The sequence below is a fragment of the Ornithorhynchus anatinus genome, chromosome 16, assembly GCF_004115215.2.
Source record: "Ornithorhynchus anatinus isolate Pmale09 chromosome 16, mOrnAna1.pri.v4, whole genome shotgun sequence".
NCBI classification, from domain to species: Eukaryota; Metazoa; Chordata; class Mammalia; order Monotremata; family Ornithorhynchidae; genus Ornithorhynchus; species Ornithorhynchus anatinus.
The window spans coordinates 9648041-9661292 of record NC_041743.1 but is presented as its reverse complement, the minus strand read 5'-3'; the positions used below and the strand labels follow the sequence as shown (position 1 = coordinate 9661292).

At 41.3% G+C, this 13252-nt stretch overlaps 1 protein-coding gene across 3 annotated transcripts in view; it reads right to left on the bottom strand.

Annotated features, from left to right (window-relative positions):
* XPR1 (xenotropic and polytropic retrovirus receptor 1) overlaps positions 1-13252 on the bottom strand; it is a 192670-nt gene that overhangs the window by 41998 nt on the left and 137420 nt on the right. For all 3 annotated transcript variants that reach the window (XM_007668955.2, XM_029081248.1, XM_029081249.1), the window contains one exon: positions 4766-4989. In XM_007668955.2, coding sequence (XP_007667145.1) covers positions 4766-4989 — 224 coding nt within the window. The remainder of the gene's footprint in view (positions 1-4765; positions 4990-13252) is intronic.

Here is a 13252-nt window from a genome sequence, read left to right as displayed (position 1 = left end):
TAATTATAGTCTATTGGAAAAATTCAGTATATCACCCCAGGATAGGAGGATCTTTTTCCCATAAAAGCCAAAATGAGGCTCAATTTTACCTGCAGCTACTTACCAAACCATTATTTGTCACTAGTAAGGGTAATTTTGCTAGAAAAGAAGCTCTCTCCTTCAGAAATTAGTTTCCCTATTTGCTGAACTAGCCAGTGAAGTCATCAGCAACCTAGTCACACCATACATACATACATCACACATGCTTACATCATTCACCATGCATCAATAAAAATGATCAATTGCTTGATATGTCAAAAATTCAGCATTGCAAATTCAATGCCAGGGAAGTGGGAAGGAACAGTGAATTTAAGAATAAAAAAGCCTCATGTATCCTAATTAGGAAAGATGGCAACAAGAACCAACACTTGTTTTTCAAGTGATTATGAATTATAAGTGGATCTTTCATGCTGTATTTTCTCATATCTTATCAAGTGAAATTTTTTCCTGAGAATAACATGTCGAGGTACTGAAACCTGGTTATACTATCACATCTATATTTAACCCTGTTAGAATGTCATGCCTAGCCCAGCCCCAGAGAATTACCCACAATACACCAACCACATGGTCAGTCTCATATTTTCACTGATAATCACCCCAGACATCGCTTATTAAATAATTTGGCTACCCAACTGAGGTGATTTCCTTCTTTAGATTACATCAGACTATAGAAAGGTTAATTTTTGTTCCCTTGCAAGTCCTTACAACCAGGTTCCATTGAAGCTGATAGCACTTTAGGAATGTTAACTTTACCGCCTTCATTGTTACAGTGTAAGCCAAATACAGAAAGGCTGACACACAATCAAGTGAAATGACAGGCTGAAAACTACACAGCATGGTTCTCTGCTGGAGGCAATGAGTCATAGTGACCAGATTTTTTTTTTAATGGCAATTGTTAAGTGCTTATTATATGCTAGGTACTGCACTAAACAGTGGGGTAGATACAAGATAATTGGTTTGGACACAGTCCATGTCCCAAATGAGGCTCACAGTTTTAATCCTCATTTTACAGACAAGCTAATTGAAGCACTGAGAAGTTAAGTGACTTGCCTAAGGTCATACAATAGAAAAGTGGTGGAGCTGGGATTAGAACCCAGGTCCTATGACTCCCAGGCCCATGCTCTTTCCACTAGGCCATGATGCACCTCTTTTTTTGCCACTTCCCTTTGACTTTCTGATACTCTTTTCTTCACCCAAATTCTGACCAACTCTCTCTGACTCCACACAAGTCTGGCTCTCAGGAAGTCCACTCCTATAGCACTCGACACTTTGGAAAATATGGCCTTAAATAAATATCTAATTTATAATAATAATGGTGGCATTTGTTAAGCACTTACTATGTGCAAATCACTGTTCTAAGCACTGGGGGGGATACAAGGTGATCAGGTTGTCCCAGTGGGCCTCAGTTTTAATCCCCATTTTACAGATGAGGTAACTGAGGCACAGAGAAGTGAAGTGACTGGCCCAAAGTTACAGAGCTGGCAAGTGGCGGAGTCGGGGTTCAAACCCAAGACCCCTGTCCCAAGCCCGGGCTCTTTCCACTGAGCCATGTTGCTTCTCCCAATATTCTATATCTCCCAAGATTTATAAATCTGCCTATCATGCAAATTTTTTATGTTTGGATGTTTAACAAAGTTCTTCCTGGTACTGGTTTTGTAACTGTACATGGAATTAGATTTACTAACAGTTTGGCATCCATAAATGCCAGAGTATAAATCAATTTGCATCCTGCCTTAACATTGATTTTGCAATCAGGGAAATAACAGGACAACTAGTTCTCAGAATTGCTACAAATGAAACAAAGATACTCCTAATTTTTAAGTTACCCCAAGCGCAGAGCACAGAGCTCTGCCAAGTGGATGCTCAATAAATATAATTGGTAAATGATGATGATTGACAATAAGGACAAATACAAAGTTTTTTAAACACTACAAACTAAATTGTTTTATGTAACTTAAAACACCTACTTGTTTGGTGAGGTTGACACTGGTCCTTTTGGAAACATCAATTATATTAAGGGAAGCTTAGAAAGAATTTTTAATTACTTTTGAGTGTTCGGGGAATCTTGTAAATACAGTCATTTCTACTATAAGCTATTGCTTTTGTCCAGTAGAAAGAGGAACTACACTAGCCTCAAGAAACCCGAGTTCTAGTCTGGATGTTGCACGTTGGGGAAAGCCTTCTGGGGTTATGCTATCTAACCAAGATTTCTGTTCAACGAACCATCTAGAACATCTCGCAGCATGGAGCAGTGGAAAGAGCACGGACCTGGAAGGCAGAGGACCTGGGTTTTAATCCCGCCTCCACCACTTGTCTGCTGTGTGACCTTGGGCAAATCACTTATCTGTTCTTCCATTTGCTCATCTGTAAAATGGGGATTCAACTCCTGTTCTTCCCTCCTACTTAATCTGTGAATCCCATGTGGGAGAGGCGTGGTGTCTGGCCTGAATAACTTGATCTACCTCAGTGCCTTAAACAGTGTTTGACACATAGTTAGCATATAACAAATACTATAAAAATAATAAAAATAATCTCGCATGGTGGTCAGACTCAGCAAGCTTACTGAAAATAGCTGGCTAATGTGAGAGAAGGGAGAAGAAGAGAGAGACATAGTGAGTGAAAAGAGCTGGTGAAAGAACAATGAGAGAGAGATGAAATGTCAAAGACACAAGAATATGCAATAGGTAAGGAGAAACAGTCAAGAAGGAGATAAGGGAAATGGAGAAATGCTAAACTCTTATAAGATAAAAATGGTTTATACACACACATTTGCCTTGCTGTAGATCCAGGGGAAAGAGCACTGCTCTAGGAATCTGGAAACTTGGAATCTAGGCCTGGCTCTGTCTGCTAGAGCTATGTCAGTAGTGGAGAAGAATTCTGGTTGAAAGCCCATGTTAAGAGTTCTGTGAGACAGACTAGCCCATTAGGTATTTCGAACTGTAGCTAGCTAACAAAGTAAACACCTGGTGGGTTATGGCATTACAGCAAAGCGTCAGCTCTACACTGTGGTCACTTTGACCCGAAATGCGTTCTGCGTTATAAAAGCCATCACATACATTTCAACATTTCAAAATGGGCTGTGCAAACCAAAAGCACTAAATAATCTCTTTTTTTCCCTCCACAAGCCTTGGCATTGGCACTTCAGGACCAAGAATCTTCCTCCAAATGTATGTTCGTTGTGGGCAGGGAAGGTGACTACCACCTCGATGGTATTGTACTCTCCTAAGCACTTAGTACACTGCTTAGGCACTTAGTACACATGGTTGTTAAGCACTTACCAGGTGCCAGGCACTGTACTAAGTGCGCAATTATCACTGATGATGATGAAGAATCTGCCTAGGTCATTCTCAACCAGAGAGTCTATCAAACATAGTTTATTTTCACAGGCTAAAAACTCAGAAAACTATGATGTCATATTAAATTAGATAAGTTTCACTGTCAAAAACATTTTTCACAAAGTTTAATTTATTAATTACATCCAATTTTGGTCACGACAGTTTCTAGAGGATGTGGAAAAATAGGTAGCCTAAATGAAAAATGCCAAAAATGATGATAGGCATAGATAATTCAGCCTAAGAGGAAAGCTTAATGGAACTGGAGTTTAGACTTGAAAAGGATACCCTCATTTAATTTGAGCAGTTTTTGTCAAACTTCACCTTCTTTGTGTTCTCTAATGTCCATAGTACTTTGCCATACACATTTGGATAGAGAACTTCTCATAATGGCCATCCTGTCACTCCTCTTCCCCTTGTCCATAAAGAAAATGCAGCACACAGAAATTTGTTTGTTTAAATGCTCTAACCCTCTAAAACCCTTCACAATGAAGGCGAAATATAAAGATCCAAGATCTAAGCTCTATTTCATTTTCCTCCAAAATAACACCAGAGAAAAATAGGGCTTTCACATTCTTTTGTTCACTCTTGGTCTTTGCTCATTTTGTAGCTTTAGCCATTTAATTCCAATAACAATTACAAATGAAAACTATCCCATGCTTCCCAAGCTTTGTTGGAAAAAAACTTCTAAAATTTGGCTTTGCATAGCAAGACATGCACCAAGAGTTTAGTCCTATTGTGTTTTGCTCATATTCACTATAATAATCTAGTTTTCTTACTTTCTTGGCACTCTCATTTATAGATTGAGGCAATCACAAGCATATTAACAAATAAATTCATGGGAAGATTCTTTTTTTTTTAGTGGAGGGTTAAAGGATATTTAGGATTCTTGTATCCAATCTGCTCTTGATTGTAAAGGGAATTTTTGCTATGTAGTGAATCAAGATTTCTGCTTCAAGGTGGAGTCCCTTGAGAAACAGCTGTGAGTGAGAATAGTGGGAAGAATTCACAGTAGTTGCCAGGGCAGATCAGTAGCACTTTCCTTCTTTATTCTCAGCTAACTGCTATTGTTAATCACTCAAAAATTGGCATGGGAGGAGCCTGCCAGCCCTTCTACTGAGGACCCATCTTCTTCAGAGGCCAACTCTGGACAGAGGCAGTTCCCAGTTGACAGGGAAAGTCCCTGGGAAAATGAAGGGCTGCAAGGGAGCTTAAAAGAGTGGGAGTTGAATCCCCAAAATGTGGGCAGTAGGAGCAACAAGAAGGGTCCAGACATACTTGTCCAAACCCTAGCACTGAGCCCAGAGTGCATCTGTGCAAGAATTTCTCACCTTGTTTTTGAAATGAACCAAGAGTACATTACTATAGCCCGCCTTGGAGAAGTCACACTCTACCTGATAGTTTTGCAGCAAGATGAGACTGAGGTAGAACTCGCTGAAGGCCAGTTTTAGATCTCTGATGTTCCTATGTTGGACGCGCTCCTCGTGGGAAAGGTGGAAGACTGGCTTTCTGCGCTGTCGCAGAGTAGTAACACCAGTGGTTTCTTTCTGTGCATCCAATGAGGACTGGAGCTCATTCTGAAGGGTCGCGGATCTGCGCTGAGCCTCAGCGAGTTTTTCTGTAAAAGAGGAGACAGAACACCATTCAGCTGCCTGCTGACAAAAACTGGAAAATGATTCTCTCTGGTTTCTGCTCTTCTCCTAGTGCTTTTCAGGTGGAAAGCTGGAGATTTTAAAACTGATTGGTGGGGAAAGAGGGGGAAGCCCAAATAATCAAATGTGGACTGCCATCACACAGGCTGACTAGAATCAGGGGATGTGGAAAAACCAATGTCAGACTAGCACACTTGTTATCCAAAGTTGCCAGCACAAACTGCTGCTGCTCTAGGAATGTGGGAAAAGGGCTCTGACAGAAAGGACCCCATAATTCCTAAACCCAAGGAATAATATCTTCTCCTTTCACCTCCATTTAAAATTCCCATCATGTTGTATTCTAATACTCACCCCAACAAGCTATTCATATTTATGCTTTTTAATATGAAAATAAATATTCATATGAAAGGGGAGGACGATCAGAAAAAGGAAATCAACAGAGTCTGAGGGAGAGAAGAAAAAAGTCCAAGAGCACAGGGGGCAAATAGGTGGGTGGGAGCAGAGGAGGACTGCGGGTGTGGATTTACTTGCCTCCCCTAGAAAATGTGCAGGTCCTGCTGCCAAGTTCCAGATGATGTAGTGGAGCCCTGGAGGCATGGCACTCTCTCTCTTGCCACCATAAGCCAGGGGGCTGTAAGGGTGATTTCTGGAGTGGAGAAGCTACTGACTCCTAGTCTTGTTCTTGTCTATCCGTCTCCCCCAATTAGACTGTAAGCCCGTCAAACCGCAGGGACTGTCTCTATCTGTTGCCGACTTGTTCATTCCAAGCGCTTAGTACAGTGCTCTGCACATAGTAAGCACTCAATAAATACTATTGAATGAATGAATGAGTCCTAGACTCTGTGGCAGGCTTAGTACTCAAGGCAGCTTAGGACTCGTGATTCAAGGCAACTGCCTGAACCTGAAACCTGGTGCTCAGGATGGCTGTTTAAGCCCCAGGTCCCAACATCTTTCCCCTCTCTTTCCAACACCTCATCCTCTCTGCTCTTCTCCTATTCACATAGGGAGGGAGTTGTGTTGCCATGCACCTTCCTACTTATGTGACTCCTCTCATCAGCGGAGATATGCATGTATCTTAGATTACTGGCTAAGCTATCAATTCCATCTGGCATGAATGGCATCTGTAACACCTCTCTGATTTACAGTTATCTAGAAAATTAATTAACATTTGGTCTATTTTGCTTGCCAGATCATTAAGACGGTAAATGAAGTGCACACAATCCCTGCAGCTCACCCTTCATTCTCTTCTCAATCTCCTAACACTGCATTGGAAAATTATTGTATCTTGAAATTTGTTTCCAGTATTTTGTCAATCCCATGCCTCAAGCAAAAGTATGAAGAAAATGAACACTTTAAGGTATGGACCCATTATGACCAGCTGTGACATTGGCAGTGATGATTGCTCTCTGTTTACAAGGAATATGTCACAAAAAAATCCATTCCTACACTGTGTTCTCTAAACAGGAGTTATTTACATCAATCGATCATCCATCATTATCATCATCATCATCAATGGTATTTATTGAGCACATACTGTGTGCAGAACACTGTACTAAGCACTGGAGAGTACATCATAACCAAGCTGGTAGACACATTCCTTCCTATATAATAAGCTTACAGTCTAGAGGGGAAGAGAGACATTAAAATCACTTACAGATAAGTCCTGAGGGTGAGCTGAATAAAGGGTGCTAATTCAAGTGCAAGGGTGACCCAGAAAAGGAGTGGGAGAAGAGGAAATGAGGGCTTAGTTGGGGAAGGTCTCTCTCTCTCTCTCTCACTCCTCAATTACAACACAGCCCACACACTTCGCTCCTCAAACACTAACCCGCTTACTGTGCTTCAATCTCACGTCTCTTGCCACCTATCCCTTGCTCACACTCTCCCTCCTGCCTAGAACTTATCCCCTTTCTTATTTGAAAGACCACCACTCTCTCCCATCTTCAAAGGCCTTCTAAAATCATATCCCCTCCATGAAGCCTTTCCTGAGTCATTTCTCATCTCCCCACTTTAGACAGTGCCTGGAACATAGTAAGCACTTAATTACCATTATTACTCCTCTCTCTCTTTTGCATCACTTTTGGCCATAACCCCTAAACCCTTTGATGCTCTCCTTCCCCTACTCCCACAGCATTTATGAAAATATCCATATATAATGCTGCTTCATGATATGCAATTTATTTTAATGCCTTTCTCCCTCGCTAGATTGTAAGTTCCCTGCAGCAGGTATCACGTCTCCCAACTCTATTGCTCTCACTCCCAAGCACTTAGTCCAGCATACTGTGTGCAGTAATAATAATATTAATAGTAACAATTATCGTACTTATTAAGTGATTACTACGTGCCAAGCACAGTTCTAAGCACTGGGGTTGATACAAGTTAATCGGTTTGGACGTAGTCCCTGTCTCACCTGGGACTCACAGTCTTAATCCCCATTTTGCAGATGAGGTAACTGAGGCCCAGAAAAGTTAAGTGACTTGCCCAAGGCCACACAGCAGACATATGGCAAAGCCAGGATTGGAACCCAGGTCCTTCTGACTCCTGGGCCTGTGCTCTATCAACTAAGCCATGCTGCTTCTCATACACACACAATAAATACCAATGATTGATTCAATAATATGTATAAAGTTTTATTGCCTTTTTCAGAAAATAATTTCAAAACTAAATATTTAAGTAATGAAAAAATTCAGCTGATTTTCTATGTCTCTGCTTTATCGGCCAGTCAGTCAATGGTATTTATTGAGCGCTTCCTATGTGCAGAGTACTGTTCTAAGCCCTTGGGAGAGTACAACAGAATTTATATAGTGGTTATACTAACCTTGCATCCACGTAGTACGTCACACCCTTGTGTCTTCCTACGATCTTCTATAAATGCCCTGGGATCCTTTTTAACCCCAAATAACCTTGCTGGAAAAGGAAGCTGAGACTAACATCTCACAACTGACTGTCCTCTCTCTGCTTGCCAAGTTTCCATGTTCATCCCTTTGGTGTCTTCCTACGTAATTCATATCCCCCTGAGGATTCCTCTGTATAACAAAACATTCTGCTGATAAACAGAGAAACAAAGAGGCATCTATATCTCACCCAAACCAAAAAAATGTGTCCACAGATATGAGTACAGAGGTCTAACTGAGGGGCAGTCCACCCCATTAACCACTTCTGGGCTCTACTGGTCTGGCCCTAGGAGGGGCCCAGGGCATTCAGGTCACAGATCTCAGGCCTTTATAGGGCAGTTCTCAGGCCTGGCTCTCTGGCAGGGGAAAAACCAATGGGCTAACAACTTTTCTTCTTTTCTTCTCTGGCTGCAATAGTGCAACAAAAAATGATCTTCACATATCCACATAAGCCTACTTAATTTGGTGCTCTGAGACCTGTTAGCACACTTTTTCTTCTCTGCTAGAGGGTTATATGACTAAATAAAAATCATTTTGAACATAATATATTTACTGTTTGTGTTGCATCGGATTTCACAAGTTACTGCATTAATTTAAGAACACAATTTAGAAAAACAATTCTAAAACACGTCACAAGGACTGACCTTGAAAATGTGGGTGTCTCATCTCAAACCATCACCACCGTTAGAGGATCAAACCAAGCACATGTTATCAATCTATGGTATTTACTGAGTGCTTACTATGTGCACAGCACTGTACTAAGTTCAAGCCAAAAAATAATAATAATGTTGGTATTTGTTAAGCACTTACTATGTGCAGAGCACTGTTCTAAGTGTTCAGGGTAATCAGGTTGTCCCAAGTGAGGCTCACAGTCTTAATCCCCATTTTACAGATGAGGGACCTGGGGCACAGAAGTTGTGACTTGCCCACAGTCACACAGCTGGCAAGTAGAGCCAGGATTCGAACCCATGGCCTCTGACTCCCAAGCCCAAGCTCTTTCCACTGAATCACACTGCTTCCCTACAATACAACAGATTTACTAGACATGTTTCCTGCCCATAACGAGCTAATGGTCTAGAGGGTGAGACAGACATTAATATGAATAAATAAGTCATTTATAATAAAGACATGTACATTAGTGCTGTGGGGTTTGGGGATGGGGCAAATATCAGATGTCCAATTGTCACAGACCCAAGTGCACAGATGACGCAGAAGGGAGAGTGAGCTGGGGAAAAGAGGGCTTAATCAGGGACGGCCTCTTGGAGGAGATGTGATCTTAATAACTCTCCTTCGCAAGCCAAATAAAGTTCTGTGAAAGCAGGCAATGGGTTTCTGAAGAGGCAGCAGCATCTTTAGTTGCAGAAGAAATTATTTGAACAACCTCAGTTGTTACTTGACTATTGCCCATATTATTTTCCTAAAAGATTATTCAGCACGTCTCCCCATACCTCAAGATCCTTTAATGGTCACCAGTTCCTTTCTGCTTCAAGGATAAACTACTGGCTTAAAGGTGTTCCAACAGCTTGCTCCTTCCTACTGATCCACTCTCTTCTACTACATTCAAATTTGCAGTCTTCAAACTAAACTCCTGGTGCCTTCTCTTGCATCTTCTGCACTTGCTCACTTAGTAATAATAATGATAATAAAATGATAATATTTGTGGCATTTGGGTACTTACTAGGTGCCTAGTGCCCACCCTAAGCGATACGGTAGATTCAAGATAATCGGGTCAGACAAAGTCCCAGTTTAAGGGGAAGGGACAACAGGCATTTAATCCCCCTTCACAGATGAGGAAACAGAGAAGCTAAGTGACTTTGCCCATGGTCGTATAACAGGCTAGTGACAGAGCCAGGATTCTCCTGATTCTTTTTTCTTTCTTTCCTTTTTTTTTTAATGTATTTGATAAGCACTTACTATGTGTCAGGCACTATACTAAGTCCTGGGGTAGATACAGGTTAATCAGGTTGGACTCCATCCCCGTCTCACATAGAGCTCTGTCCCACTTAGGGTGCACAGTTTACAGCCGAGGTAACTAAAGCACAGAATAGTTAAGAGGCTGGCCCAAAGTCATAGAGCAGACAAGTGGAGGAGCCAGGGGTTAGAACCCAGGTCCTTGTGATTCCCAAACCTGTGCTCTTTTCCACTAGGCCACGCTGCTTCTTCTAGATTGGTCCTCACAAGTCTCCCCATTTCAAATCCAGCAGACCACAGCTCAGTCTATCCTCAAAGCCCTTCTAAAATCAGATCACGTCCAGGAGACTTTCCCTGACTGATTTCTGTTCTCCCTTGTTTTATCCCCCCAATACAACTTGAGACCTTATGCATCATCTTACCACATTTGCATTCACAACTTCTCAACACACTTTTGTACCTACTGAACACTGTTTCCTCTTATTTGGAAACTATTTTATGTGTACCTCCTCCATTAGATAAGTTCTTCATGAGCAGGGATCATGTTTGCTCTACCTGAGCACTCCTTGTAAATTCCTTTATGTGTATCTCCTCCACTAGATGATAAGTTCTTCGTGGGCAGGGAAGATGTCTACTTCCTCTACAGTACTCTCTTATGTGCTTAGTACAGTGCTTAATATAATTGATTAATCCAACTCAGACTACCTAGTCTGACAGATAGGACTTTACCATCAAGTCAAACAAGTGTTCTGCAAATCAAAAAGGGTCCTTGCAAGTTTGAATCTAAAAATGTAGGGACATAAGAATTTCTATAGAGATCGGATTAATGATCCACTTTCCCAAATTCTGTCTCCAACAGTAGAAACAGGATTCCTGGAGGAACAAGGTCGTTTAGACTGTGAGCCTGTTGTTGGGCTGGGATTGTCTCTATCTGTTGCCAGCGTGGCTCAGTGGAAAGAGCACGGGCTATGGAGTCAGGGCTCATGAGTTCGAATCCCAGCTCTGCCACTTGTCGGCTGTGCGACTGTGGGCAAGTCACTTAACTTCTCGGTGCCTCAGTTCCCTCATCTGTAAAATGGGGATTAAGACTGTGAGCCCCACGTGGGACAACCTGATTCCCCTATGTCTACCCCAGCGCTTAGAACAGTGCTCGGCACATAGTAAGCGCTTAACAAATACCAACATTATTATTATTATTATTGCCAAATTGTACATTCCAAGTGCTTAGTACAGAGCTCTGAACATAGTAAGTGCTCAATAAATACGACTGAATGAATGAACAAGTTTGGGATGAACCATTCGACATCCCTAACCTCCTCTCTTCCTAGCTAGTTTTTCCTCTAGGAAATAAGGCACGGATTTTTCAGGCTTAAAAAATACATAAGGTTGAGGGGTAATTATTTGGTTTTATTTAAGTACAGGTCAAAAATAGATTTCTTTTGAAATCTGGGGTTTTATTTTTATGAGTCACAAATACATGAAGCAAGTGCTTCTCTGGTAATATTTCAAAGGGTAATTGTGATGGTGCACAATCTTTTAGAGTGCCCCGTGTAATTATCCATCACATACTGTTCTTTTCAGCCATAACAACTACAGCCCCACAAGACTCTACATTTTACAAGTTGGCTAGGATCTGTATGAGTTCCAGAAAATTTCAAAAACTAGTCTGCTAGATCCCACATTTCAAAAACCTAAAGCAAGATTCTTTTAAGTGGCTACTATAAATTACACAGCAGGAACTGAACAACTGCAGTTCAGATGCAAAATACGGAAAGGGGTTTGGGAGGGACAGGATGTTGAGGAAGGGGGATATTTTAAATTTTAGCCCTTTCCTTCTCTTTCTGTGGTGCATTTGGTCAAGAAATACACAATGCCTCACCTCCATCGGCCTTGCCATGGAGTTTTCATTTTCTAACATTTCCCTGAAGGCTAAGTGGGGTTTGGTTGCAAGCGGCCCTTTGTTTTGTGTGAAGGGCCTGCCTACTTAAGTATACAGTACAAGATCTAGCATAGACTGCCCTCAATCAATCAATATTCTTGTTCGGCTGGCTGCAGACTGCCGAAGCCTTCTATTGTATGCTTGAGAGTGAAAAACAAACCAAGGCGAGACCCCTGCCCACACACTGATATAACTCAGGAGGGCAGTGACTACAGAGCCATTTTCCACTCTGCCACTAACCGTAATTACTTACACAAAGGACTAGATGTCCCAACATGCACACACAAGGTGGCATATGCTGTATTTTCAGAACTACAACTTCTGTCCTCCTACAGTTCTGGTGCTGTGCCTCTTCTGGTTTGATGTACAACCAAACTGTTTTTTTTTTTTGTAGCCAGGTTTTTGGAAAAGATGTGGTCTAAGATGCTGGGCTGACCTGAGCCCATGTAGGGCTCAAACTTGCACGATGAACTGAATTTCACCATCAACAACATCACCACCTGCAAATCCAACAATAACTAATAGGTAGGGTTTGTCTCTCTTTGTTGCTGAATTGTACTTCCCAAACCCTTAGTACAGTGCTCTGCACACAGTAAGCGCTCAATAAATATAATTGAATGAAGGAATAAGTTCTGCCCAGTATATTTTATACAGATGTCACAGATCTGTTTTCCTCCTTCTGAAAACAAATAAGTCCACATAAATATTCATGTATTTTTAGAGCATTTACTTTTGTGGCTTTTTGCTAACTGTGACAGATGTTTGGCTTTAATGAAAAACATCAATAAGAAAAATATCAATAAATTTCTCCCAAGGGGTAGTGTGCCCAAGAAGATTAAGCATAGGTCTAGACATGAGGAACTTCAGAATTTCAATCTCAGCTCTGTGGAGAGATACTCAATATTATATTTACAACATCTGTGCACTGTGTGTGACTACAGAGAACTAACCTTTTTCTAGGAAGAGGAATACTGTCAGAGAGATCCTGGGTAAAAGGACCGCTGCAGTACTGACATTCCATTCTTCAGAGTATTCAGAGGAAGATTAACTGTGGCAGCACTCAATTACTACTATTGAAGAAATGACTACCTTGCACCCACTTTCTGATTTCCCTGGCCTGTCCCTTTAAAGCAAGAGGGATTAATTTAACACCTCTCTTACAACAAGGATTTAGGGCATTTTATAGTAATTTCTACCTAATTTTTTTCACAACACCTTAATGAGAATGATTTCGTACCAAAGAATGATCTCTAAGGCCCAGCACACAGCACTATACTAAGCTTATTTTAGGAAAGGACAATTGAATTAGTATACGTGATTCCTACCTCAAGGTAATAAAATCTGACCTATTTTACTTCATCACCCCATGAAAGGGAAAAATCTTAAGGCGCTATTTTTGCCTCTCTGAGATCATACATTAGGTAGAACACAGTAGAGTACACTCAGTTCTCCTTCATCCCCATGGGAGTTACATTCTTGATGAACCCC